The sequence below is a fragment of the Leptodactylus fuscus genome, chromosome 7 (assembly GCF_031893055.1).
Source record: "Leptodactylus fuscus isolate aLepFus1 chromosome 7, aLepFus1.hap2, whole genome shotgun sequence".
Taxonomy (NCBI): domain Eukaryota; kingdom Metazoa; phylum Chordata; class Amphibia; order Anura; family Leptodactylidae; genus Leptodactylus; species Leptodactylus fuscus.
The window spans coordinates 135,215,071-135,241,187 of record NC_134271.1 but is presented as its reverse complement, the minus strand read 5'-3'; the positions used below and the strand labels follow the sequence as shown (position 1 = coordinate 135,241,187).

At 44.0% G+C, this 26,117-nt stretch overlaps 1 protein-coding gene across 1 annotated transcript; it reads left to right on the top strand.

The window, feature by feature from the left end:
* The first annotated feature begins 17,041 nt into the window (after positions 1–17,041).
* On the top strand, positions 17,042–25,312 carry LOC142212980 (cholinesterase-like). The gene is made up of 4 exons (XM_075281117.1): positions 17,042–17,104; positions 19,094–20,608; positions 22,760–22,913; positions 25,243–25,312. The coding sequence occupies exons 2-4, from the start codon at positions 19,104–19,106 to the stop codon at positions 25,261–25,263; spliced, it is 1,680 nt and encodes a 559-aa protein (XP_075137218.1). The 5' UTR covers positions 17,042–17,104; positions 19,094–19,103; the 3' UTR covers positions 25,264–25,312.
* Positions 25,313–26,117: the final 805 nt, after the last annotated feature.

Sequence of the window (26,117 nt, the reverse complement as noted above, 5' to 3'; positions counted from 1 at the left end):
TGAATGTTAACGTTTAGAGATGAGCGAACACTAAAATGTTCGAGGTTCGAAATTCGATTCGAACAGCCGCTCACTGTTCGAGTGTTCGAATGGGTTTCGAACCCCATTATAGTCTATGGGGAACATAAACTCGTTAAGGGGGAAACCCAAATTCGTGTCTGGAGGGTCACCAAGTCCACTATGACACCCCAGGAAATGATACCAACACCCTGGAATGACACTGGGACAGCAGGGGAAGCATGTCTGGGGGCATAAAAGTCACTTTATTTCATGGAAATCCCTGTCAGTTTGCGATTTTCGCAAGCTAACTTTTCCCCATAGAAATGCATTAGCCAGTGCTGATTGGCCAGAGTACGGAATTCGGCCAATCAGCGCTGGCCAATGCATTCTATTAGCCCGATGAAGTAGAGCTGAATGTGTGTGCTAAGCACACACATTCAGCACTGCTTCATCAAGCCAATACAATGCATTAGCCAGTGCTGATTGGCCAGAGTACGGAAATCGGCCAATCAGCGCTGGCTCTGCTGGAGGAGGCGGAGTCTAAGGTCGCTCCACACCAGTCTCCATTCAGGTCCGACCTTAGACTCCGCCTCCTCCGGCAGAGCCAGCGCTGATTGGCCGAAGGCTGGCCAATGCATTCCTATGCGAATGCAGACTTAGCAGTGCTGAGTCAGTTTTGCTCAACTACACATCTGATGCACACTCGGCACTGCTACATCAGATGTAGCAATCTGATGTAGCAGAGCCGAGGGTGCAATAGAACCCCTGTGCAAACTCAGTTCACGCTAATAGAATGCATTGGCCAGCGCTGATTGGCCAATGCATTCTATTAGCCCGATGAAGTAGAGCTGAATGTGTGTGCTAAGCACACACATTCAGCACTGCTTCATCAAGCCAATACAATGCATTAGCCAGTGCTGATTGGCCAGAGTACGGAATTCGGCCAATCAGCGCTGGCTCTGCTGGAGGAGGCGGAGTCTAAGGTCGGACCTGAATGGAGACTGGTGTGGAGCGATCTTAGACTCCGCCTCCTCCAGCAGAGCCAGCGCTGATTGGCCGAATTCCGTACTCTGGCCAATCAGCACTGGCTAATGCATTGTATTGGCGTGATGAAGCAGTGCTGAATGTGTGTGCTTAGCACACACATTCAGCTCTACTTCATCGGGCTAATAGAATGCATTGGCCAGCGCTGATTGGCCGAATTCCGTACTCTGGCCAATCAGTGCTGGCCAATGCATTCTATTAGCTTGATGAAGCAGAGTGTGCACAAGGGTTCAAGCGCACCCTCGGCTCTGATGTAGCAGAGCCGAGGCTGCACAAGGGTTCAAGCGCACCCTCGGCTCTGATGTAGGAGAGCCGAGGGTGCACTTGAACCCTTGTGCAGCCTCGGCTCTGCTACATCAGAGCCGAGGGTGCGCTTGAACCCTTGTGCACACTCTGCTTCATCAAGCTAATAGAATGCATTGGCCAGCGCTGATTGGCCAATGTATTCTATTAGCCTGATGAAGTAGAGCTGAATGTGTGTGCTAAGCACACACATTCAGCTCTACTTCATCGGGCTAATAGAATGCATTGGCCAGCGCTGATTGGCCAGAGTACGGAACTCGACCAATCAGCGCTGGCTCTGCTGGAGGAGGCGGAGTCTAAGATCGCTCCACACCAGTCTCCATTCAGGTCCGACCTTAGACTCCGCCTCCTCCAGCAGAGCCAGCGCTGATTGGCCGAATTCCGTACTCTGGCCAATCAGCACTGGCTAATGCATTGTATTGGCTTGATGAAGCAGTGCTGAATGTGTGTGCTTAGCACACACATTCAGCTCTACTTCATCGGGCTAATAGAATGCATTGGCCAATCAGCGCTGGCCAATGCATTCTATTAGCGTGAACTGAGTTTGCACAGGGGTTCTAGTGCACCCTCGGCTCTGCTACATCAGATTGCTACATCTGATGTAGCAGTGCCGAGTGTGCATCAGATGTGTAGTTGAGCAAAACTGACTCAGCACTGCTAAGTCTCTGCATTCGCATAGGAATGCATTGGCCAGCCTTCGGCCAATCAGCGCTGGCTCTGCCGGAGGAGGCGGAGTCTAAGGTCGGACCTGAATGGAGACTGGTGTGGAGCGATCTTAGACTCCGCCTCCTCCAGCAGAGCCAGCGCTGATTGGTCGAGTTCCGTACTCTGGCCAATCAGCGCTGGCCAATGCATTCTATTAGCCCGATGAAGTAGAGCTGAATGTGTGTGCTTAGCACACACATTCAGCTCTACTTCATCAGGCTAATAGAATACATTGGCCAATCAGCGCTGGCCAATGCATTCTATTAGCTTGATGAAGCAGAGTGTGCACAAGGGTTCAAGCGCACCCTCGGCTCTGATGTAGCAGAGCTGAGGGTGCACAAGGGTTCAAGTGCACCCTCGGCTCTCCTACATCAGAGCCGAGGGTGCGCTTGAACCCTTGTGCAGCCTCGGCTCTGCTACATCAGAGCCGAGGGTGCGCTTGAACCCTTGTGCACACTCTGCTTCATCAAGCTAATAGAATGCATTGGCCAGCACTGATTGGCCAGAGTACGGAATTCGGCCAATCAGCGCTGGCCAATGCATCCCTATGGGAAAAAGTTTATCTCACAAAAATCACAATTACACACCCGATAGAGCCCCAAAAAGTTATTTTTAATAACATTCCCCCCTAAATAAAGGTTATCCCTAGATATCCCTGCCTGTACAGCTATCCCTGTCTCATAGTCACAAAGTTCACATTCTCATATGACCCGGATTTGAAATCCACTATTCGTCTAAAATGGAGGTCACCTGATTTCGGCAGCCAATGACTTTTTCCAATTTTTTTCAATGCCCCCAGTGTCGTAGTTCCTGTCCCACCTCCCCTGCGCTGTTATTGGTGCAAAAAAGGCGCCAGGGAAGGTGGGAGGGGAATCGAATTTTGGCGCACTTTACCACGTGGTGTTCGATTCGATTCGAACATGGCGAACACCCTGATATCCGATCGAACATGTGTTCGATAGAACACTGTTCGCTCATCTCTATTAACGTTAATAGCTTAAACTCAATTCACTGGGCTATGGGTAGCCAGTGGAGGGACTGGCAGAGGGGAGCAGCTGATGAAGATCGGGGGGTGAGGTGGATTAAGCTAGGAGCACAGTTTAAGGTGGACTGGAGGGGGGCGAGGGTGTTAGCTGGGAGTCCATGGAGAAGGGTGTTGCATTAGTCTAAGTGGGAGATTATGAGGGCCTGGACGAGCGTCTTAGTAGTTTCAGGGGTGAGGAAGGAGCGGATTCGATGGATGTTCTTGAGCTGGAGGCGGCAGGAGGTGTTGAGGGTTTGAACGTGTGACTTGAAGGATAGGTCAGAGTCCAGGATTGGTAAGCAGTAAAGACCAACTCCTAGTTTTTGGAAATCAAGATGTGTCTATACCGTGTTTTTAACCACATAGTGGGCATGGGCTTCACTAGAATCCTATCCACTTTGCCCTGACTGTAATTTGCTGCAAATCATGGCATTTACGTCCCTTGGGGACCTGACCTAAATGGTCAAAACTGTAAATAAATAAATAAATCAAAAAAAGCAACAGCACAGTGTATGGTTAAACTAGGAGTTGGTCTTCACTGCTTACCATCCATTTTCCCATAGATGTACATGTTATTGTCACTTAGGTTTGGCTGGTTTGCCTTGAAGAGCTAGAAATGGAGGGCTGGAAATGGATAGGAGGGCTCCCGTGTCCGTTTAAAAAATGGACGTTCCACACACAGTTTTCACTGTCATGTGAATGTAGACTATGTCTGGTATATGAAATATCAAATTTTAAAAAAATCTCCCCTCCATTTGCAATAAGAAAAGGATCATCAGTTCAGCACGTCGATTACTAAGATTGATGGATGGAAATTTGCAAGAAGAGAATGAATTCAAATTTTTTCGAATGACGTCCAGCACTATTTCCATGAACATATCAGTTTCTGCACATTGTAAAACATATACAGTGTGCATATTGTGCCCAGTTAAATATAACAGAGAAAGCATCTAGTACTAGTTCACAAACAAGACATACGAGACCACCGAAGCAATATGCTGCCATTAATAACAATTTTCATTGTCTTCCTTGATGTTTCCACGTCACTGGTTTCTCTCTTGACGCACATGTTCATCCTTTCGGTGAATGCGATGGATACAGCCAAGTCAAGAAGACTTCATTTAGGAGATTGGCTAATTTGTAACATCTCCGTAGTCAATATTTTCACTAATATTCTGAATATTTGTGAAGATTTTCTTCTAACACTAGGACTGACAACCATATCTGTAGAAGTTGCCAATAAATGTTTTTTGGTTTTATACCTGACTCTCAGTTCCAGCTATTTCTGGTTTCTAACCTGGCTTTGTTTTTACTTCTGTCTCACAATTGTGAAGATCAACCAAAGATTTTACATTTACCTACAGAAAATGTTTCCAAAAATTGTCTCATGCCTTATTATTTTGACCGTCCTGGAGTCGTTTCTGTCCAGTTTTTTTTCAGTGTGGATCAAGTCACAAGCCTTCTTATCTAATGGCACCTTTACGGAATATGATCATACAAAGTCATTGATGATGTACGAAAGGTTTACTTCGCACATTGAGTTATACAGCGCAACTTTTTCTGTCTCATTTACTATTTTTTATATCTCAGCTTTGAGCATAATATTCTTCCTTTATAAACACATGAAGACGATAATGGACAATACTGAAGGACTTAGGCACGTTCCCAATGTCCAAGCTCATGTTCGGGCTATTAGGACCATTCTTTTTCTGTTGGCGATTAATATCCTAAACCTTGTTTCTGGAGTCTACTGGTTCACTATAAATTTAACCAACGTGTACCTGTATGTCGCAACTGTATGCGTGATCATCAGTAACATATTCCTGCCATTCATCCTTATAAAAGGAAACAGTAAGCTGAATAAGGTATTTCAAGAATGGACCCAAAACTGTTTTTCTTCTGGATGAAGAGACAATTCTACATTTTATAACTGGTACATATTGTATTCTCATAGCAACAGTTATACAAATGATATGAGAACCTTCCAAACTATTTTAGAACATATACTAGCTTTTGTCTGCATGTTGTTGGTGTTGGCATTTCGGCAGCTCTTAAGCTGGCCTGCCGCTGAACTTGTTCCATGCCTGTGATTGTTCCGGCATCTCAACAGTTCGCTGGCACGCCATATAAAGGGTGTGTTGTTGGCATCGATGATCCACCTGCTAGGTGTTTTGGCAACTCTCAAGTTGGCCTGCTGCTGAACTTGTTTCTTGTGCCATGCCTGTGATTGTTTCAGCATCTCAGCAGCTCGCTGGGACGCCATATAATGAGCGTGTTGTTGGCATCAATGAGCCACCCGCTCTAAGAGCCACTTGATGCCTAGCTTGCTCAATCTTCCTCAGATCCGCTTCAGGAGAAGTGTGTTGATGTCTGGGTAAGTCTCTTTTTTTGAGAATTTTACAATAAATTGCGATAAATTCAATTTTTTGTTTTCCCGGCATGTTTAAAATTGGCAAACTGTCATCTTGGATTAATTCCTCGAATCTCATGATCTGATTGGCTTTGTCTACCCAGAATTGTGTGGGAGGTGTAATGGTTTGCAGCCAGAACAATGGGATTATAGCATTGGCTACTTCATCAAGATGGGTGACTAAATTTGACTTGGAATGATGGAATATAGTGGTGTAATGAGATCTTGGCTTCACAATGTTTTGCAAAACACTGGATTACATGACCTTGGAAAATATTGCAAATGTATCTGAACATTAGAACTATCAAGGAGATGCAAAACTAAATCTGACTTATCTACTTGAAAGCGTTTGTTCTCCTCCCAGAATTTCTTTCATAATACATTTCTTAATAAACTTTGTTAATAAATTTTGGCTCCTTTCTGTGAAATCCTGCATTTCATTATTGTTTCCCTTGCTTCTCTATTGAGCTCTGTTCACTGCTCAAAAGTTGTTTAAAACTTAAGTCACACTTGAAGGAGTTGTTCAGGGACACAAGAAGCTTGAATATGTCTCTTATACTACATACATTTATAAAACAGAGGTGGAGAACAAAGAGGAAGATGCTAGGCTGAGTGACAAGACAATACATACTGTGTAGAGATGAGCGAGTAGTACTCGATCTATGGTATTCGAAATACTCGTACTCGATCGAGTACCACTCGCTATTCGAATGTAAAAGTTCGATGCAGAACCAGCATTGATTGGCCGAATGCTATACAGTCGGCCAATCAACGCTGGTTCTTCTCCTACCTTTAGAAGTCTTCTCCGTGCAGCTTCCCCGCGGCGTCTTCCGGCTCTTCATTCACTCTGCCAGGCATCGGGCCTGGGCAGAGCCGACTGTGCATGTCCGCTTGTAGTGGCCGATGCCTGGCAGAGTGAATTCAGAACCGGAAGATGCCTTAGGGATGCTGCACGGAGAAGACTTCTCAGAGGATCCAGTCCGACCCTCACTCGTGGACTTGGTAAGTATAATTTGATCGAATGTTGCCTACCCCTGAAACGAGCATTTTCCCCCCATAGACTATAATAGGGTTCGATATACGATTTGAGTAGTCGAATATTGAGGGGCTACTCGAAACGAATATCGAACCTCGAACATTTTACTGTTCGCTCATCTCTAATACTGTGGTCATTGTGATCAAATTTGTCTAAAAAATGGGTCAAATGACTGTGTAACATCCCAGTGGACTCTGCTTATGTTATTTTGCACTATTTGCATATGTTTGCACTGTTTGTGCCCTGTTTTTTATTGTATATGCCAATGTACATATACTGTATATGGTTCCACTGCTTCCCTATGTTGTTTATCCCCAAGTATTAGGACATTCCACAGTGGAATAGTACTACCCTCCTTTTAGGAAAGATTGGAACAGCCCAACCAAATGTTGGCTGAGGTAAGAGTATTCAGTTCAAGAGGGTTCAGTGCTTCGGCATCCAGTCACAGCACTCCAATCTGGATTAGGAGGGAGTGGAGGGAGTGCCTTCAGGCGGATTCACCTCGTGAAGCATGTTGCTTCTTTTTTCCGGTAGCCAGAACAAACGGCTCCCAGAAAAGAGAACTGACCAGCTGCCATTGATCTTGATGGGAGATTCGGCGGATTCAGCATCAAAATCCTGAACAAAATACCGTGTGAACTCAGCCTAAGAGACTCTAAGTCTTTAAAGCAATCTGGTTGACTCTTCTGTGTGGTGAGACATTGTTGAGGGAGAGACCATCAGTTCATGGATGTGAGGTGGGGTTCTTTTAAGAGTCTGATCCCAGCTACAGTCCCAAGAGAGGTAAGAATTTGCTGTCAGCCTCCTGAAAGTGAAGAAAGTGCTGAGTTGGAGGAGAATGGAAGATTATGAAAGATAATTAGAGATGAGCGAACACTAAAATGTCCGAGGTTCGAAATCCGATTCGAACAGCCGCACACTGTTCGGCTGTTCGAACAGATTTTGAACCCCATTATAGTCTATGGGGGGAAATGCTCGTTTCAGGGGTACGCAAAATTCGATAAAACTATACTTACCAAGTCCACGAGTGACGGTCGGGCTGGATTCCCCTTGAAGTCTTCTCCCGGCGCAGTGCCCCCGCGGCGTCTTCCGGCTGGAATTCACTCTGCCTAGGCATCGGGGCCTAGGCAGAGCCGACTGCGCATGCGCGGTCGGCTCTGCCCGGCCCGACGCCTGAGCAGAGCCGACTGCGCATGCGAGGGCATGCCCGCGCATTCTCAGTCGGCTCTGCCTAGGCCGGATGCCTAGGCAGAGTGAATTCCAGCCGGAAGACGCTGCGGGGACGCTGCACGGAGAAGACTTCTAAAGGTAAGAGAAGAACCAGCGTTGATTGGCAGAATGTATAGCATTCTGCCAATCAACGCTGGTTCTGCATCGAACCTTAAACTTCGAACAGCTAGTAGTGTTCGATCGAGTATGAGTATTTCGAATACCGTAGTATTCGATCGAACACCTACTCGATCGAACACTACCCGCTCATCTCTAAAGATAATCTGTTTTCCCTTAGCCCAAACAGCAGCACAACTGGGGTATTCCTTCCCCTATGAGCTGTTAGGACAGGTGGAACTTTTAATTAACTAACAGCTTTAACCCCTATAAGAGGCCGTAAGACCTCCTCCCCCATGTGTTAGTACAAAAGTATAATATACAAATACAAAATTACAATGACAAAAAATTGGGAGGGAGCCTTGTGCTGCTGTTTGGGCTAAGGGAAAACAGATGATCTTTCATAATCTTCCATTCCCCCTACGTCCAACCAGCAGCACAACTGGGGATTTAGCAAGTATAGGCTTTTACCCTAGGGTGGGTGATCCTGGTAGGCTGATGCCAAGACAGAGTGTCCAAACGCTGTGGAATCTGCCGAACGCCAGTCCAGTCTATAGTGCCTGGCGAAGGTTAGCTGCGAACTCCAGGAGGCAGCGGCACATATCTGTTCCAGGGAAAGGCAGCGTCTTTTTGCCCAGGACGTCGCCATTGCTCTGGTAGTGTGGGCACGGACAAACTCTGGTACCGGAAGGTCTTGAGCACGTAGAGAGCAGATGATGGTTCACTGATCCATCTTGACAGGGTTACTTTAGAGGCTTTGACACCTCTGTTGTGGCCAAACACATTTATCAGCAGATTTTCTGACCTTCGAAAGAAGCTGTGCGATCCAGGTAAATACACAATGCTCTGACCAAGTCCAGCTTGTGCATCTTCTCTTCCCACTCTGAAGTGGGAGAGGGAAAAAAGGCCGGTAAGGAGATTAGCTGGTTGATATCCTGAAGGATAGGTACCTTTGGCAAGAATCCTGGGACGAACCTTAGTTGTACCCTGTCTGGGAAAAAGGTTATAAAGGGTTCCGAGGCCGCTAATGCCTGTAGTCCTCTAACCCTTTTATCATTTATTGCCAATAGGAAGGTAACCTTGTACGACAGGTATTTCCAATCCACTTCAGATAAGGGTTCGAAGGGGGGGGCAGAGCCCCTGTAGAACCACAGCCAGGTCCCACTTAGGGACTGGAGGCTGTACCTGGGGGCGGAGCCTGGCGGCCCCTCTCGGGAATTTCTTAATTGGAGGATCTTGTGATAGCCGAGTCTCCAGGAGAGCAGACAGAGCTGAAACTTGAACCTTCAGGGTGGCTGGTGCTAGCCCCCTCTCTAGACCATCTTGAAGGAACTCCAAAACTGAATCTCTTTCCAAGTCACGCTGGTTATCCACGCACCAGTTTCGGAATATCCGGGCGATCCTCTGGTAGCTCCGGTTAGTTGATTCCGCTCTTGAATGTGCTAAAGTCCTTAGCGCTCCCTGGGACAATCCTCTATCTCCACATACTGCGCGGTTAACCTCCAGGCAGTGAGGTTAAACCTGTCCAGGACCTGGCAGAGCTGTCTGTTTAGAGTTACCAGGTTGTGGACTGATGGAAGCCTCCAGTAGGTCCCTCGACTCTTTAGAATGAGGTGGGTAAACATGCCCTTTTTGGCCAGAACGGCATGATCACTATTGCCGAAGTCTGGTCCTGCCTGAGATTCGCCAATACCTTCGGAATCATCGGAATAGGAGGAAAGACGTACGCCAGTCTGAACCTCCAAGGTATTGACAGGGCATCCACCGCCAAAGGGTTGTCTTCCTGATACAGGGAGCAAAACCTTTCTACTTTGGCATTGTATTGGGTGGCCATCAGATCCACCTCGGGGAGACCCCACATTTCGGTGAGACGATGAAAGATGTCTGGATCCAGGGACCATTCGCTTGATGTCACTAGGCCTCTGCTGAGCTGATCTGCTAGGATGTTCAAATGCCCTCGGATGTGAGCTGCCATCAACTGGGATAGATTCTCTTCTGCCCAGGCAAAAATCAGGTTGGTTACCTGCAGGAGAGAGGGAGATCTGGTTCCCTCTTGTTTGTTGATATAATGGACTGCTGTTAAGTTGTCCGTCCTTATCTTCACCGCTTGTCCCTGCAGGTGGGGTGAAAATGCCAGAAGTGCTCGGTGAACTGCCGTAAGCTCACGCCAATTGGATGAGCATGTTTTTTCCAGGCAATTCCATGTGCCTTGTACCGGGGTCTCCCCCAGATGCGCTCCCCATCCTGTGAGGGAGGCATCTGTAGTCAACAGGGTCCAGGAGGTCTGGACCGAGGACTTCCCGTCTTGGAGATGAGACCACCAAACCAGTGATCGATGGGTACTGATAGATAACTGGATAGGCTTCTGTAGACCTGAAGGACTGTGGTTCCAGACTCTCAAGATCTCGCTCTGTAATGGGCGCATGTGCCACAGGGCCCACGGAACTGCCTCGATGGTGGCGGACATAAGACCTCAGTTGTGCTGCTGGTTCGAAGGGGAGGGCACAAAGACTGTATTTGGAGGCATTGTTGGCCCTCCAAGGCTTAAGCCATAAGGGGCGTCCGGCCGCCATAGAGAGCACCATTGCCCTAGAAGCCAGCTTTGTCTGGAAGAATGTAGCCTGAGACAAATGGTCCACCATTAAATTGATGTCTGACATGGCCGATAGAAGATCATCCCCAGTGGACACCAGAATCAATGTCTCTAGCCAGGGACGACAGTTCGACCGAAGGCCTGACACTACTTCGCTGGCGGAGATGCCTACAGAGGCCTGGGCGGAGGAGGTTGCATATATACGCCTGAGCGAGCCCTCGACACGGCAGTCCATTGGATCCTGCAAGCTTGACCCATCCTCAGAGGGTACTACTGTACGCCTGGATAATTTCATCACGGCTATATCCACTTTCGGCGGAAAACCCCAAGTTCCCTGCTGGGACTCAGTAATGTGAATAAGGTTTTAAAGCGCTTAGATGTAATAAACGCTTTTTCTGAGCATCTACACTCCGCCTCCATACCGCGGACTAAGTCCGAATTAGCCCTGAAGGATCTTGATCTTCGGCTCGATCCCTCACCGCTATCACGGTCCCTTGACCTGATGGTCTTCAGGAGTCTGGGCATCTTTTCAAGTGGAAAAATTGCTTTCTCTCCCTCTTATGATTCCTCATCTGAGGAATCCATATCCCTGATGTGAAGATTTTCCAAGGGGGGAAGAGAAAGCTCACAGGGCTCCATCCGGGGCCTCTTTGCTAGGTGCGAAATGGTATCCTTTACTTCCCTCATGGACTGATGGATGAAGTCCTTCACCCAGCTGACAACCTCACGCAAAGGGGTAGCTTCTGAGGGGGGTGCTCTGCAACCCTGACAATACCTGTATTCACACCCATTAGGTAAAGGAATCCTGCATCTGCCGTAGGATAAAAGCTTCCTCTTGGAAGTCGTCTTTTTCCGGGGAGGAATGACGGAAGAGAAAGAGGAGGACATGCTGAAGAGAAAAAAATTTGACAAGTCATTTAAGGCCTCAACTGGGGATCCTGGATCCCTAAATCCACTAGCCTCCTGCCCACCTAACAATTACATAGTTTAGACCATAAGGAACACCTAGGGATAACCGAGCTTGAACACAGGAAGTGAGTAAGCAAAGAATGGGAGGCAGAGGCGGGTTTAAATAGGCCCACAGGAGAGGGGCGGGGCAAACACCGGGGCCATGCCCCCCCCCCCCTGAAAAAACTCCAAAACACACTTAAATGTCCCCCCCCCCCGGCAGACAGATGGACTGGGGGAGAACAAGAGCCTTCCCTCTCCCTAGTACGAGGGGAGGGAAGGGAGAAAACCAAAAAGAAACTGCCAATGCGGTACGGGCCGGCTGGAGCCGGACTGCGCAGGCGTGGCACCCCTGGAAGCGGAGGTTGCACCGCCCGCCGGAGAAACAAGCCGCGCACTCCGGGTTCCTAGCCCACCTCTCTCCCTGCAAGGGGCCACCTAATAAAGCAAGCCGGACAGCAGGTAGGCAACACACAGAAACCGGAGGGAGAGGGGGTCCCTATAAGAGACCGAAACACCTCTCCCTCTCCCTCTCTCCGAAACGGCCTCTTATAGGGGTTAAAGCTGTTAGTTAATTAAAAGTTCCACCTGTCCTAACAGCTCATACGGGCAGGAATGCCCCAGTAGTGCTGCTGGTTGGGTGTAGGGGGAAGTTGATATTTACCAGAGGCTCACAGCCTGAAATTTACATTACACAGGTAGTCCAATTGGAACTCATATAATAAGAATAAATGTCTTAGGAATACAGTACAAGACAGCACTTATGTATAATATGCCAGATTTTGATACATTTTTGAGTTAGATGATGTACTATACTGGAATCAATGACAAGTAGATGTGAAGGATGACTGCATCTCCCCAGTATCTCTATAGTAATGAGTTTCTTATTGACCCGTACCACAGACATGGCTCATCTCTTCATTCACTCTGCCAGGCATCGGGCCTGGGCAGAGCCGACCGCGCATGCCCGCACTACAAGCGGACATGCGCAGTCGGCTCTGCCCAGGCCCGATGCCTGGCAGAGTGAATTCAGAGCCGGAAGACGCCGCGGGGAAGCTGCACGGGGAAGACTTCTAAAGGTAGGAGAAGAACCAGCGTTGATTGGCCGACTGTATAGCAATTGGCCAATCAATGCTGGTTCTGCATCGAACTTTTACATTCGAATAGCGAGTGGTACTCGATCGAGTATGAGTATTTCGAATACCGTAGTATTCGATCGAATACCTACTCGATCGAGTACTACTCGCTCATCTCTAGCTAGAATCCCATCCACTTTGCCCTGACTGTAATTTGCTGCAAATCATGGCATTTACGTCCCTTGGGGACCTGACCTAAATGGTCAAAACTGTAAAAAATAAATAAATAAAAAAGTGACAGCACAGTGTATGGTTAAACTAGGAGTTGGTCTTCACTGCTTACCATCCATTTTCCCATAGATGTACATGTTATTGTCACTTAGGTTTGGCTGGTTTGCCTTGAAGAGCTAGAAATGGAGGGCTGGAAATGGATAGGAGGGCTCCCGTGTCCGTTTAAAAAATGGACGTTTCACAACCAGTTTTCACTGTCATGTGAATGTAGACTATGTCTGGTATATGAAATATCAAATTTTAAAAAAATCTCCCCTCCATTTGCAATAAGAAAAGGATCATCAGTTCAGCACGTCGATTACTAAGATTGATGGATGGAAATTTGCAAGAAGAGAATGAATTCAAATTTTTTCAGATGACGTCCGGCACTATTTCCATGAACATATCAGTTTCTGCTCATTGTAAAACATATACAGTGTGCATATTGTGCCCAGTTAAATATAACAGAAAGCATCTAGTACTAGGTCACAAACAAGACATACGAGACCACCGAAGCAATATGCTGCCATTAATAACAATTTTCATGGTCTTCCTTGATGTTTCCACGTCACTGGTTTCTCTCTTGGCGCACATGTTCATCCTTTCGGTGAATGCGATGGATACAGCCAAGTCAAGAAGACTTCATTTAGGAGATTGGCTAATTTGTAACATCTCCGTAGTCAATATTTTCATTAATATTCTGAATATTTTTGAAGATTTTTTTCTAACACTAGGACTGACAACCATATCTGTAGAAGTTGCCAATAAATGTTTTTTGGTTTTATACCTGACTCTCAATTCCAGCTATTTCTGGTTTCTAACCTGGCTTTGTTTTTACTTCTGTCTCACAATTGTGAAGATCAACCAAAGATTTTACATTTACCTACAGAAAATGTTTCCAAAAATTGTCTCATGCCTTATTATTTTGACCGTCCTGGAGTCGTTTCTGTCCAGTTTTTTTTCAGTGTGGATCAAGTCACAAGCCTTCTTATCTAATGGCACCTTTACGGAATATGATCATACAAAGTCATTGATGATGTACGAAAGGTTTACTTCGCACATTGAGTTATACAGTGCAACTTTTTCTGTCTCATTTACTATTTTTTATATCTCAGCTTTGAGCATAATATTCTTCCTTTATAAACACATGAAGACGATAATGGACAATACTGAAGGACTTAGGCACGTTCCCAATGTCCAAGCTCATGTTCGGGCTATTAGGACCATTCTTTTTCTGTTGGTGATTAATATCCTAAACCTTGTTTCTGGAGTCTACTGGTTCACTTTAAATTTAACCAACATGTATCTGTATGTCACAATTGTATGCGCGACCATCAGTAACATATTCTTGCCATTCATCCTTATAAAAGGAAACAGTAAGCTGAATAAGGTATTTCAAGAATGGACCCAAAACAGTTTTATTTCTGGATGAAGAGACAATTCTTCATTTTAAATAGTCCAGTCCCATTAATGTGACCACCTGGCAAAATCCAGAATAACCACCTTTGGCAGAGCGGACCACTGTGGGACGTGCAGGAAGAGAGGGGATGTTGTGATGATGATCACTGGGATGTTGAGCCATGCCGACTCCAGTGCCGTGGCCAGCTGTGCTAGGTTATGCGGTTGAGCATCCACCAATCGAGGTGGTCCCACATATTCTCAATTAGGTTCAAGTCCAGGGAATTTGCTGGCCAAGGGATTGCGGTAAACTCATCCTGGTGCTCCTCAAACCACGCATGTACACTGCGAGCTTTATGACATGTCGCATTGTCCTGCTGGTAGATGCAAAAACAATTCGCATGTAGGGGTGACCATGGTCCGCAAGGATAGATGCATACTTGTGTTGATCCATCGTGCCTTCCACAATGATGAGTGCACCCAGATGGCTGATGACACGTGCCTTCTGCCATTGTTTATTTAACGTTGATGTCAAAAGTAGGCGCTGGTCACATTAATATGGCTGAACTGTGTATAACTGTTACATGTTGTATTTTCTTAGCAATGGTTGTACAAACGATATGAGGACCTTGAGATATACTTTAAAGGGGTATATCCATCTCAAGGATCCTATCTATACTGGTAGCTTATGTATATGGAAGAGTTTTCCTAAATATATTGCTTTAGCAATGTTGCTTTGTTTTCCTGCTGTGTGAAATTATTGCTCCCATTGTTTACACAGCATTTCCATAGCACTGGACGTGTGTTATAGGACAGGACAGATGACATCACTCACTGCTCTGACTGTTACTTACAGCTCTGCCTTCAGCTAATTGCAGTTTGCTTATAAAGCCATGTCTGTTATCTCTCTATGTAAACAAAGAGATAACAATGAGTCTGCTTTCTAGAGTCATGAGCATATTATTTGTCTGCATTTATATTAGATTTCTAGTAATCATAATAAGGATTGTGATACTTCATAGTGTCCTGTTCAGCAAGCTGGGGGGAGGCGGCTTTGACTGTTTGATAAGGAATACAGGAAGTGAGAAAAAGAGACAGCAGGCAAAGCTGCTGAAACAGGGAGATGGGAATAATGTTATAATAATATATTAATGCCTACATATTATTAATGATTACATATGAATAATTAGTACATGTTTTCTGTATGTTTACTTCTGTGGTAGTGATAATTGGAGTCATATAGTTGTGGTAGATTTGTGTTACATAGGTCACTATTGTTCATTTTGTATATATATATATATATATATATATATATATATATATATATATAGATAGATAGATATAGATATATATATATATATATATATATATATATATATATATATATATATATATATGTCAAACCAATAATGGAATATTTGGATCAAGTCTGTTACTTTATATAATCAAATCATATTTTTATCAACTTATCCTTTTACATTTCATTGTAAATATTACATAACAGCTGAAATATTGTATATTATTTTGCTATAATTGTGTATTTGAAAGAAAACATATAGTTTAAGGGATACTATATTCACATTAAAGGTATGAATTATACGTATACATCATTTTTGTAATTCTATTAACTTATAAAGTTCAGTTATGCTTAGAAACATACAAGTATATCACTGTGTTTGGTGACAAGATGTGTGTGGGTAGAAGTCTTGCACTCTTTACTGTCGCAAGCAAAGTGTCTCTGATGGTGATGAGAAGACACGTCTGATTAGAAAAATCCTCAAAGGAGCTCCCCAGGAATATAAACTATTATAATGACTGTGCCTTGATGGTTGTTGAAAGTAACTCACATCCTGTGTCCATGCTGGTTAACATGCCCCATATTTGCTGCTTGCCTAAACTTCACTTAGTTCAGTCAACTTGTATCCAGACCTACAAATTGGGATGACACATAAACCATTTTCCGGGCCCCAATGTTGCAAGAGAACTCTCTCCAGTGCCGCCTCCATCTTCTTCAGCAATGGCTCCTTCACGCGTCTTCTTCCGGCGCCCAGGGGGTGGGGGTGGGTGTCAAAATTCAACGCATGCGCAAGTCGGCTCTGCCAGCGGGCCTCAAGCAAAGCTGACTTCATATGTGGGTGGCCATTATTTTGTGGCCGCTTACGCGAGCATGCGCAGTACGCTCCTGTAGTTCTATCGCCACCCGCATATGAAGTTGGCTCTGCCCGAGGCCCGCTGGCAGAGCCGACCTGCGCATGCATTGAATTTTGACCCCACGTGCGCCGGAAGAAATCGTGTGAAGAGGCCGTTGCTGAAGAAGTTGGAGGCGGCGCTGGAGAGAGTTCTCTCGCAGCATTGATGACGCCCCCAGTGCTGTTTGAGTGCTGTGGCCCACCCCCATTGCTGTGAGAGAACTAATTTGCATACCGACAAAAATTGTGATTTCAAGCAAACAGCGGCGCAGAGAAGACATTGAAAGGTAGGATAAGAATAGCCTTTTTTAAGGCTATTCTGACGTGTTAATGAGAAAAAAATGAGTTTGAATGATACGATCCCCTTAAAACCCGCATGGGCGCAGATGTGAACCCGCCCTAACACAACTTGAGGAAGCCTGATACAGCTGCACCATTAAAGTAATCATGAGCCTCGTGTATAAGACTATGCATGTCCTGCTAAGAATTCTGGGAAAAGGATATGCAAATAAGTCCTCCTATGGATCAATACCTGGCTTTTCCTGACACCTGGCAGCATATTCTAGAAATTATTATTAGAATGGATTAAATATTAACAGAGAAATCAAATAGCATTTTTAGGCTTGAATGGTCAAAGTCTCCATTCACTTGACTTTGAGGCTGAAACTTTAGCTTGAAATTATTTGTTAAGCTTTGTTTGCCCTCAGTAAAGGCGGAATCGAAAACCTTATGAAGTTACAGATGTCAGATTAAAAGACAGAACACGGATTGAGAAGAAAGAGGTAAGTAACATAGCTATAATATTACTATGTATAGTCTTATAAATGATGTCATATCCATTTCTGGATTTTACTAAAGGTACATCCACTTTAGATAACCCCCTTGGATAAAAATGTTTTAGTAGTTTTACATAAGTTTTAACTTCTTAAAAAAAAAATTCCCAAACTTTTCAAAATCATTTTTTTATATATATATTTCTGTGTACAGGGATGCACAGGGTGTTTTTTTTTTTTTTGTGGGGCCAGATGGACACAGAGGTACCTCATGTGTATGTGCTACACTATATTTTTTTTTACTTTTATATATGTTCTAGGGAAAGGAGGTTGATTGGAATTTTTAACTGTTTTAATTTTATTATTATTTTAAAAAATAAGGTCTAAAAGACCCTCTAAGGTTCTTGGATCAGTAATGCAATGCATTACAACGCTGATGCATTGCAATGTATTGAAAAATACCGGCACTTCTATTACAGGCTACCTAAAGCAGTATGTAATAGAAAAAATTGCACAACAAGCTTGGGAGCCTTCAATAAGCTCCCGGCTGTCGTGGCAATGGATCGCCAGCCCTGGATATCGTTCTGGGGACCAGTGATCTTTCCCAGAATAGCAGCACACATGTGCTGCCGGGAATATGGTGCCTCAGTCAGCTTTGACTAAAGCACCGGGACATTAATGCCCACGACCAGTGCGGGCACTGATTTTGGGCATTAGAGACGTGTCTCTGCTGTAGATTACATATTTAAATACCCGGCATTCGCGTGATAGCATGGCAGATGTCGGGAAGGGGTTAAAATAGAACTCAGAAAAAATAATGTATTCTCTGGAAATGAGAAAGGTTACATGATGTAAATTGTAGTGAAGGTAATCTTCTTACTAGTAGCTGTATTTGTTAGAGATGAGCGAGTAGTATTCGATCGAGTAGGTATTCGAAATACTCGTACTCGATCGAGTACCACTCACTATTCAAATGTAAACATTCGATGCAGAACCAGCATTGATTGGCCGAATGCTATACAGTCAGCCAATCAACGCTGGTTCTTCTCCTACCTTTAGAAGTCTTCTCCGTGCAGCTTCCCCACGGCGTCTTCCGGCTCTGAATTCACTCTGCCAGGCATCGGGCCTGGGCAGAGCCGACTGCGCATGTCCGTTTGTAGTGTGGGCATGCGCAGTCGGCTCTACCCAGACCCGATGCCTGGCAGAGTGAATTCAGAGCCGGAAGATGCAGCGGGGACGCTGCACGGAGAAGACTTCTCAGAGGATCCAGCCCGACCCTCACTCGTGGACTTGGTAAGTATAATTTGATTGAATGTTGCCTACCCCTGAAACGAGCATTTTCCCCCATAGACTATAATAGGGTTCGATATTCGATTCGAGCAGTCGAATATTGAGGGGCCACTCGAAACGAATATCGAACCTCGAACATTTTACTGTTCGCTCATCTCTAGTATTTGTGAGTTATCCATCCCATTCTTGTACACATCAGTGTCATGTGACCAGAAATCAAACTCGATCACTGACACTGGATGTTATGTGTGGACAGGAAGGAATTTTCTGTTTTCAGTCCTTTATGTCAGTCTCACAGAAATGAATAGAGAAACGTGTCATGTCCAAATAATATCCTTTGTTTCCAGGACAGTCACATGACACAGTTTAGGGCCAGAAAGGATTGTATATCCCGCATATACAACCATCTATAAAAATATTACCTTCTCTACAAATTACATCATGTATCCTTTAATGAGACAGAGAATAAAAATTTTAGTTGGAGTCCTTATTGCACTGTAGCTCCTCTCCAAAAAAGTGAAAGCAGCCAATCTGTAGACTTCTTTGACAAGGGGAACTATCTGCAGACATCTGAATTTTAACAGATTGGTTCAATCTAGTAACACATAGGAATATTTATTAGAAGACATACTTTAAACGTTAACTATGTGTTATGAAGTCATATCCCCAACATGAAAGGTATGAAATATTAATATATTATGTTTTCAGAATTGCAGACATGGAGCACAAAAATATGAGGTTCTGCAACAGCAAGATTTGTTTTTTAATACTAACTATACTTGCTGTACATATTACGGCAGAAGATGACACAATTGTAGAAACAAGGCAAGGGAAAGTGAGTGGAATAAAACAGTCTGTGATGTCTCGTACTGTCACAGCCTATCTAGGAATTCCATATGGAGAAGCACCAACAGGAGAAAAAAGGTTCCAAAAATCAGAACCTCGGGCACCATGGCATGGAGTTTACAATGCCACCACCTTCGGAAACTCTTGTTATCAGAGAAAAGAAAATTTGGCCAGTGAGATATCTGGGATGGAAAAGTGGTTTGTCAAAAATGAAATGAGTGAGGACTGTCTGAATCTGAATGTATGGGTTCCACAAACCATGTCTAAACCGGCACACGTCATGGTGTACATCTATGGAGGATCGTTTTTCTTAGGCACCTCAGCTTCAGATATGTATGATGGAAGTTTACTGGCAGCTTCCGAGGATGTGATCGTAGTGTCAATGAACTACAGACTTGGAGTATTTGGTTTCTTAGGTTTCCCAGGAAATACTAAAGCTCCAGGAAATGCTGGTTTGTTTGACCAAAGGCTGGCTCTTCAATGGGTTCATGAAAATATTGCAGCTTTTGGTGGAAATCCGGACAGTATCACAATTTTTGGGGTCAGTGCAGGAGGTGCTTCTGTTGGGTATCACGTGATAAGTCCAGGAAGCCATTCTTATTTTAATAGAGCCATTCTTCAAAGTGGAGCACCGACAGCAAACTGGGCATTCAATTCTCATGAGAGGTCAAGGAGGTTGTCCATACAATTAGCCAAACTCCTCAACTGTCCTACAGAAGATGAAGATGCCACTATAGCCTGTTTACAAAAAGTAGATGCCAAAGACATAGTTGATAAGCAATTTCTAAACTTATCTGGATTTGTCTTGACTGTTTTTGTTCCAATTTTGGATAATGATTTTATAACTGAAGTTCCCCAAAATCTAGTAAAAGAGTCAATTATGAATACTGATATAATGATAGGAATAGCTAAAGATGATGGTAACCCACTTCCAGTGTTTGGTGCACCAGGATTTAGTGTAAAAAACCAAAGTCTAATCACCACTGAGGAACTTAAAGAAGGTTTGAGATATTTCTTCCCATCAGCAGATAATCTCTCTGTAGAATCTATGATGTTACTGTATGTAGACTGGGATGACGAAAAAAACACTGAGAAGAATCGTAAAGCCATGGAGCAGATACTGAGAGACAATTATTTTATGTGTCCTGCAAAGTATTTTGCAGACTTTGCTTCAAAGACTATAAATAACCTCTATGTCTATGAATACAATCATCGTTCATCAGATGAATTTTTTCCGGAGTGGATGGGGGTTATACATGGTGCAGAATTGCCAATGTTATTTGGAAAACCACTTATTTCACCTCAACAATTCACAAAACAAGATCAAGTATTTAGCAGAAGACTTATGAAAATCTGGGCCAACTTTGCAAAAACAGGGTAAGTCATTGACTCGAAGTGGTATAGTGCGAGTGAGGGAACTCCCAAAACGGAATACCAAATGCAGATGTGAACTAGTCCTTAGAAACTTACAGTACCTTGATAATAAGCTGATATATCCTGGTACTTCACAGACATTATTTGTAATATTGGTATTAAGGACCTGGTAAAAGGTGGAGAGTGGAGGGAGGGAGAATTTCTACACTGTACTGTGAGCTTGACTGCTGCAGTTTGCACAGATAATGGAGGAGGATTACAAGAATAGAAATCACCTTTTGGATATTGTTGTCCCATTTGGGGTTCTTTTAATAGTGGGAATTGCAGTGCGTGTAAGTATATTGAACGTGGTACATTCTGAAGTTTGGCAGGTGATTACAGGAATATCCCTCATATACCATGCAACATGGAGGCTCTTATTTATTTTGCTACTTGTTCGTGCAGCTTCATGCATGTGGGCTGGACCAATAGACCCTTGAAAGTCTGGGTTTTGGAACGTGCTAACAAAATTGTGGCTGTGGCGAATGTTAGAAAGGTGTATAAGTTACAGCTAATACTATGCCAGTTCTGCAATTTCCATTTTTAACCCTTTGTGTTTTCAATCGTAACATATTGATAGGATCCGTTTGAGGGTGAGTCAGTCAGTAAAGTAATATTCAAACCTTCAACCATTACGATATAAATTTTTTGTACAAACTTCCCAATGATAACATTTTTTTTTACAAATCGCAAAAATCAAAATCCACTGTTCCAAATTATTCTGCAGAGCAGAGTTTCTAAACATTTTATAGGTTTTAAAGAACTTAAAACGGTCATTTGTTGAGTTTGTAGCGTTAAGAGGTCTCACTTACTGAAATCGAAAGCTATTTCAATCAAAAACACAGGCCGAGTTCCATGTTAACATACGACCCCTTCTTTGAGATCACCTTCCTAATTTTTGCATTAATTGAACTTGCAAGTTTTTGGATAGGTTTTGCTTGAATTTCTTTGCAGGATGTGAGAATAGCCTGTCAGATCTTCTTTTGCTTGAGGATACACCAACGTTCTCAATAGGGTTGAGGTTGGGTAGGATAGTCGACACACCATGAGTTTCTCTTATTTTACACCCATAGCATCCAATGACTTAGAGGTATTCTTTGCTGCATGAGATGGTGCATTGTCATGTATAAAGACTAGAGATGAGCAAGTAGTATTCGATCGAGTAGGTATTCGATCGAATACTACGGTATTTGAAATACTCGTACTCGATCGAATACCACTCGCTGTTTGAATGGAAAAATTCGATGCAGAAACAGCGAATGCTATACAGTTGGCCAATCAACGCTGGTTCTTCTCCTACCTTTGGAAGTCTTCTCCGTGCAGCTTCCCCGCGGCGTCTTCCGGCTCTGAATTCACTCTGCCAGGCCTGGGCAGAGCCGACTGCGCATGCCCGCGCTACAAGAAAATGGCCGCTTTGACTGTAAGGCATGTCGGGCAGTCGGCTCTGCCCAGGCCCGATGCCTGGCAGAGTGAATTCAGAGCCGGAAGACGCCGTGGGGACGCTGCACGGAGAAGACTTCTCATAGAATCCAGCCCGACCCTCACTCGTGGACTTGGTAAGTTCAATTTGATTGAATGTTGCCTACCCCTGAAACAAGCATTTTCCCCCATAGAGTATAATAGGATTCGATATTCGATTCGAGTAGTCGAATATTGAGGGGCTACTCGAAACGAATATCGAATATCGAGTATTTAACTACTCGCTCATCTCTAATGGAGACGATTTTGCTATGGAAGGTGGTCTGAATTTTTTGGGATACAACGTTGGTCCAGGGATTTAGTCCAATGGCTGTATTAGAAGTTGGGGAGAAATGTTTCCCATTGATGGGTCAATTTGCATCAGCCTTGTAAGGTTTTTTTCTGCCTTCTTCTGGATCATTTTGGTAGGTTTACAGGTTGAACTTGATGTCTTTATCCAACCCTATCAACTATGTTACTATGTTACCCAGTCTACCCCAAAAAATGCATTTATTGCATAGGATTCCCCTCATTTAATTAAGATTTTCGAAATAGAGTATATGAGAATGGGTTTTACACGTTAGACAAAACTTTGTCATGATGTAACGTTATTAACCATTCATTAAAAATGTATTTAATGTTTTTCATGTTCTGTAGAAATCCAAGTGATGATGAATTTAATTGGCCGCAGTATTCGGCTGAAGAACAACGTTATGCCATTCTGAAGGACCCCATTGATGTTAAGCAAAAATGGAATAATCAAAAATGTCAATTCTGGAATTCCTTCTACCCCAAACTAGTGAAATATTTGGTGAGTGGAAAGTTATTTTATGTCATCTCATAATATCTAATAGAGAAATACAAGTAGGTTATGCCTAATTTTACCTTCTGCCATATCCCATAGACAATGATATCTGTAGTGGTCTGTGAGCCATCCAGTCCTCTGAAGACACGTTACAAATTTTTTGACTAGGCAAACACCTTGATATCACTTCTATCATAGACAGATAGAAATCAGTATTATTCAATAACACGTACTGTGTTGGAGCTATCCACCAACCAACTCTACCATAAGCATTGTGTTCGAATAACGGAGAGATTAGATTTACCTCTGCACATGGTCCCTAAAGTTCAGCCTAACCGGTGATTTTAATGTCCCTCTGTTTATCATTAATCTATAAAATTCTTATGTTCCTATTCCTCATTGTCCTTTACCCCATCCCTTCTGAATAAAGATGTAGCAGAATTACCCTGAAGAGGGTTAAACTGTCGCAGTTTGATATATTATCACAGAAGACAATGAAAACCAATGAAAGGTCAATGCAAAGTTTAACCCATTTCAGAAGTTCAGGTTAACTCTATTACATACGTACACTTGTCAAAGCTGGGCTGCCTAGACATAACTACCATATATTTATAGGGTCTACTGGCTGGCTTATATCATGCATTTACCATTCCAAGCTCACGTTCCTCATCCTGCTACTTTTTAACAATATGTGCCCCTCCATCAAATAGTGCCCAAAATGATAACTCTTCAAGGAACCCCTCATGTGGTCCTGTGTTGGGGACATTAGACAGTGCGGGAGGGCTCAACTAACCCCAACCATTATCATCTCCTAACTTGTCTATATTAGCAACATTAGCTCGGTTATGGTGGACTGTACTGTCATTTATCCACTGGCATAGGATAATAACTGTAATGTAACGAAATGAAGTGATAATTGTTAACTTGACCACCGACTGAGGTTTAACCTGCAGCCCTCGGACTTTAATGCAAAGTCTGTAACATGGTCGTCCATCTCCCTTGAGCCATTGATAATACTGATGTCTTCTTTAGGGGCCTTTGTGCTCTTTCAGACACCAGGACCCGAGCGCTAGTGCTACCTATACACCACATATAACTGCGCCCTGGCTATTTCTGATTTGCACTTATTCCTTCGAAATTGAAAAAAATTCTTCTCTTCTTAACTCTTTGATGTTGGTTTTAATAATGAAATACAAACATAATGTTGGTGTCATAGGGAATTTCACTGTAACACATACACATACCAAATAGGTCGAATATTTTCTCTTTGTAGGTATCATGTATGTTATATATGAGGGTTGCTAGGTTTAAATCACTCTAACTACAAGAAAAATGAATAAATAAAAACTACATCTATGAAAAAATAGAATCCTACTAATATTATAAATGTGGAAGTTTGTGTGTTTGGATGTTTGGATGTTTGAATGTTTGTGAGTTTGGATGTTTGTTCCGCAATCACGCCGCAACGGGCGCACGGATTTCCCTGAAATTTTGCACATACCTAGAGTGGCACCAGGAATAGTACATACCGTAGGCACCTCACCATCTACGTGAAGTCCCCGGTTGGGCCACTGCGACGACCGAATTCCCGGTCGGTGTTGGCTGAAGGACCTGCGCTGACGTCACAACGTCAGGTGCGGCGCTCCTATTGGACCAGGCAACAGAGAGGGCGGAGCTACACAGCCACAAGCCGACCGCATAGCCCCAGGGAAAAAATGGCGTTGTGCGTGCCGGCAGCCGAGAGCCGGCTGCAGTGCACAAACCTTCGGAGCATCCTGACAGAGTCGCCGTGGTGTGGAGCCGCGAGGAGTTCATCGGCTGTCAATGGTGTGCACACGCCAGACAGGGTGGATGGGGCGGGGGGCCCTGGGGGGAAGAGGTTCTGGTGGGTGCCTTGAGAGGGGGGGCAGTAAGGGAGGGCCAGGGGCCCACGGGAGGGGAGGAGGGTGCGGAGGCCATGAGAGGGGAGGTTGGGGGTTGGCACGCGGGCAGGGGGCCCGGGGAGCTGTGAGATACGAGTGGGGGGCCACTGAGGGAAATGGCACCTGTGAAGGGGGGGGCTCTGGGATGGGAGGTTGGAGCACCAATGGAAGCAGGGCCATAGGAGAGGGGATGGGAGGGGGTGGGTGACAGGGGGGAAGGCAGGAGCAGGTGGTAGGTAGAAAGGCCTGGCGAGGGCCAAGGGAGGTAGGGCGCACGGCGGATCGTAATCAACATAACTTGGCTAAATAGAAGCGGCTCAGTGCCAACGCCAACCCGCAGACGAAGTCGCGGACAGATGCTAGTAATAATAATAATAATTAATAATAATCATCTCATCTCTATCTCCTTGTAGATACATGAAGAAAAGTCCTAAAGTAAACTGTGCTATTGAATTCAAGGAATTGAAGAGGTGACAAAGTGGGAAACACCAATGTATCTTCACTTGTGTAATAAAACCTAGATATTCTAATACATATCAATCTTCCCTGTTTTCACTGTATGTTATTTGTTAGAACAAATATTCTGACTCTAGAGCTGTTTTTCCTATTGTAAATGTTCCCCATAAAAATTTGAATAAAGTGATAAAAACATCAGACATTCCCCAAATTGGTATAACAAAAAAAAAAAAAAAAAAAATACGCCTTATGTATCCCCATACACAGAAATATAAGAAAGTAAATGGTGTCAGTATATGGCGACTCCAAGAAAATTATTTTTTTGCAAATTTTTTTAAGGGATTAAAATGTAAAGCAATATAAATTCTGTATCCCCCAAAATCATACTGACCCATAGAATATAAGTGACATGTCATTTTGGCTGCAGAGAACGACATTAAAACAAGACCCGTAAGAGTTGCATAAATGCCGTTTTTCTCCAATTCTACACCATTCTGATTTTTTTTTCCATATGACTCTGTGAACAGAAAAATAATAAAGTTATGGGGTTTGGAAGCTGGGAGTCAAAAACAAAAATCAAAAATGCCCGTGGTAGAAAGAGGTTTAACTAAAAAAAATCAATCACATCCTAAAATGATCTGCTCTAATTTGACATTTGAAGGTGAAGGTAAATTCACAATAGTTTATGACTTCATCGAATTCTGGGTCAGATGGGGTGTCGAGGTAAGGCTATGTTCACATGGCAGAAATTGGTACTGAATAGGGTTGAGTCGATCTTGACTTTTCAGGATCGATTTTAAAATCCGATTTCCGATCATTTTTCATTCGAACC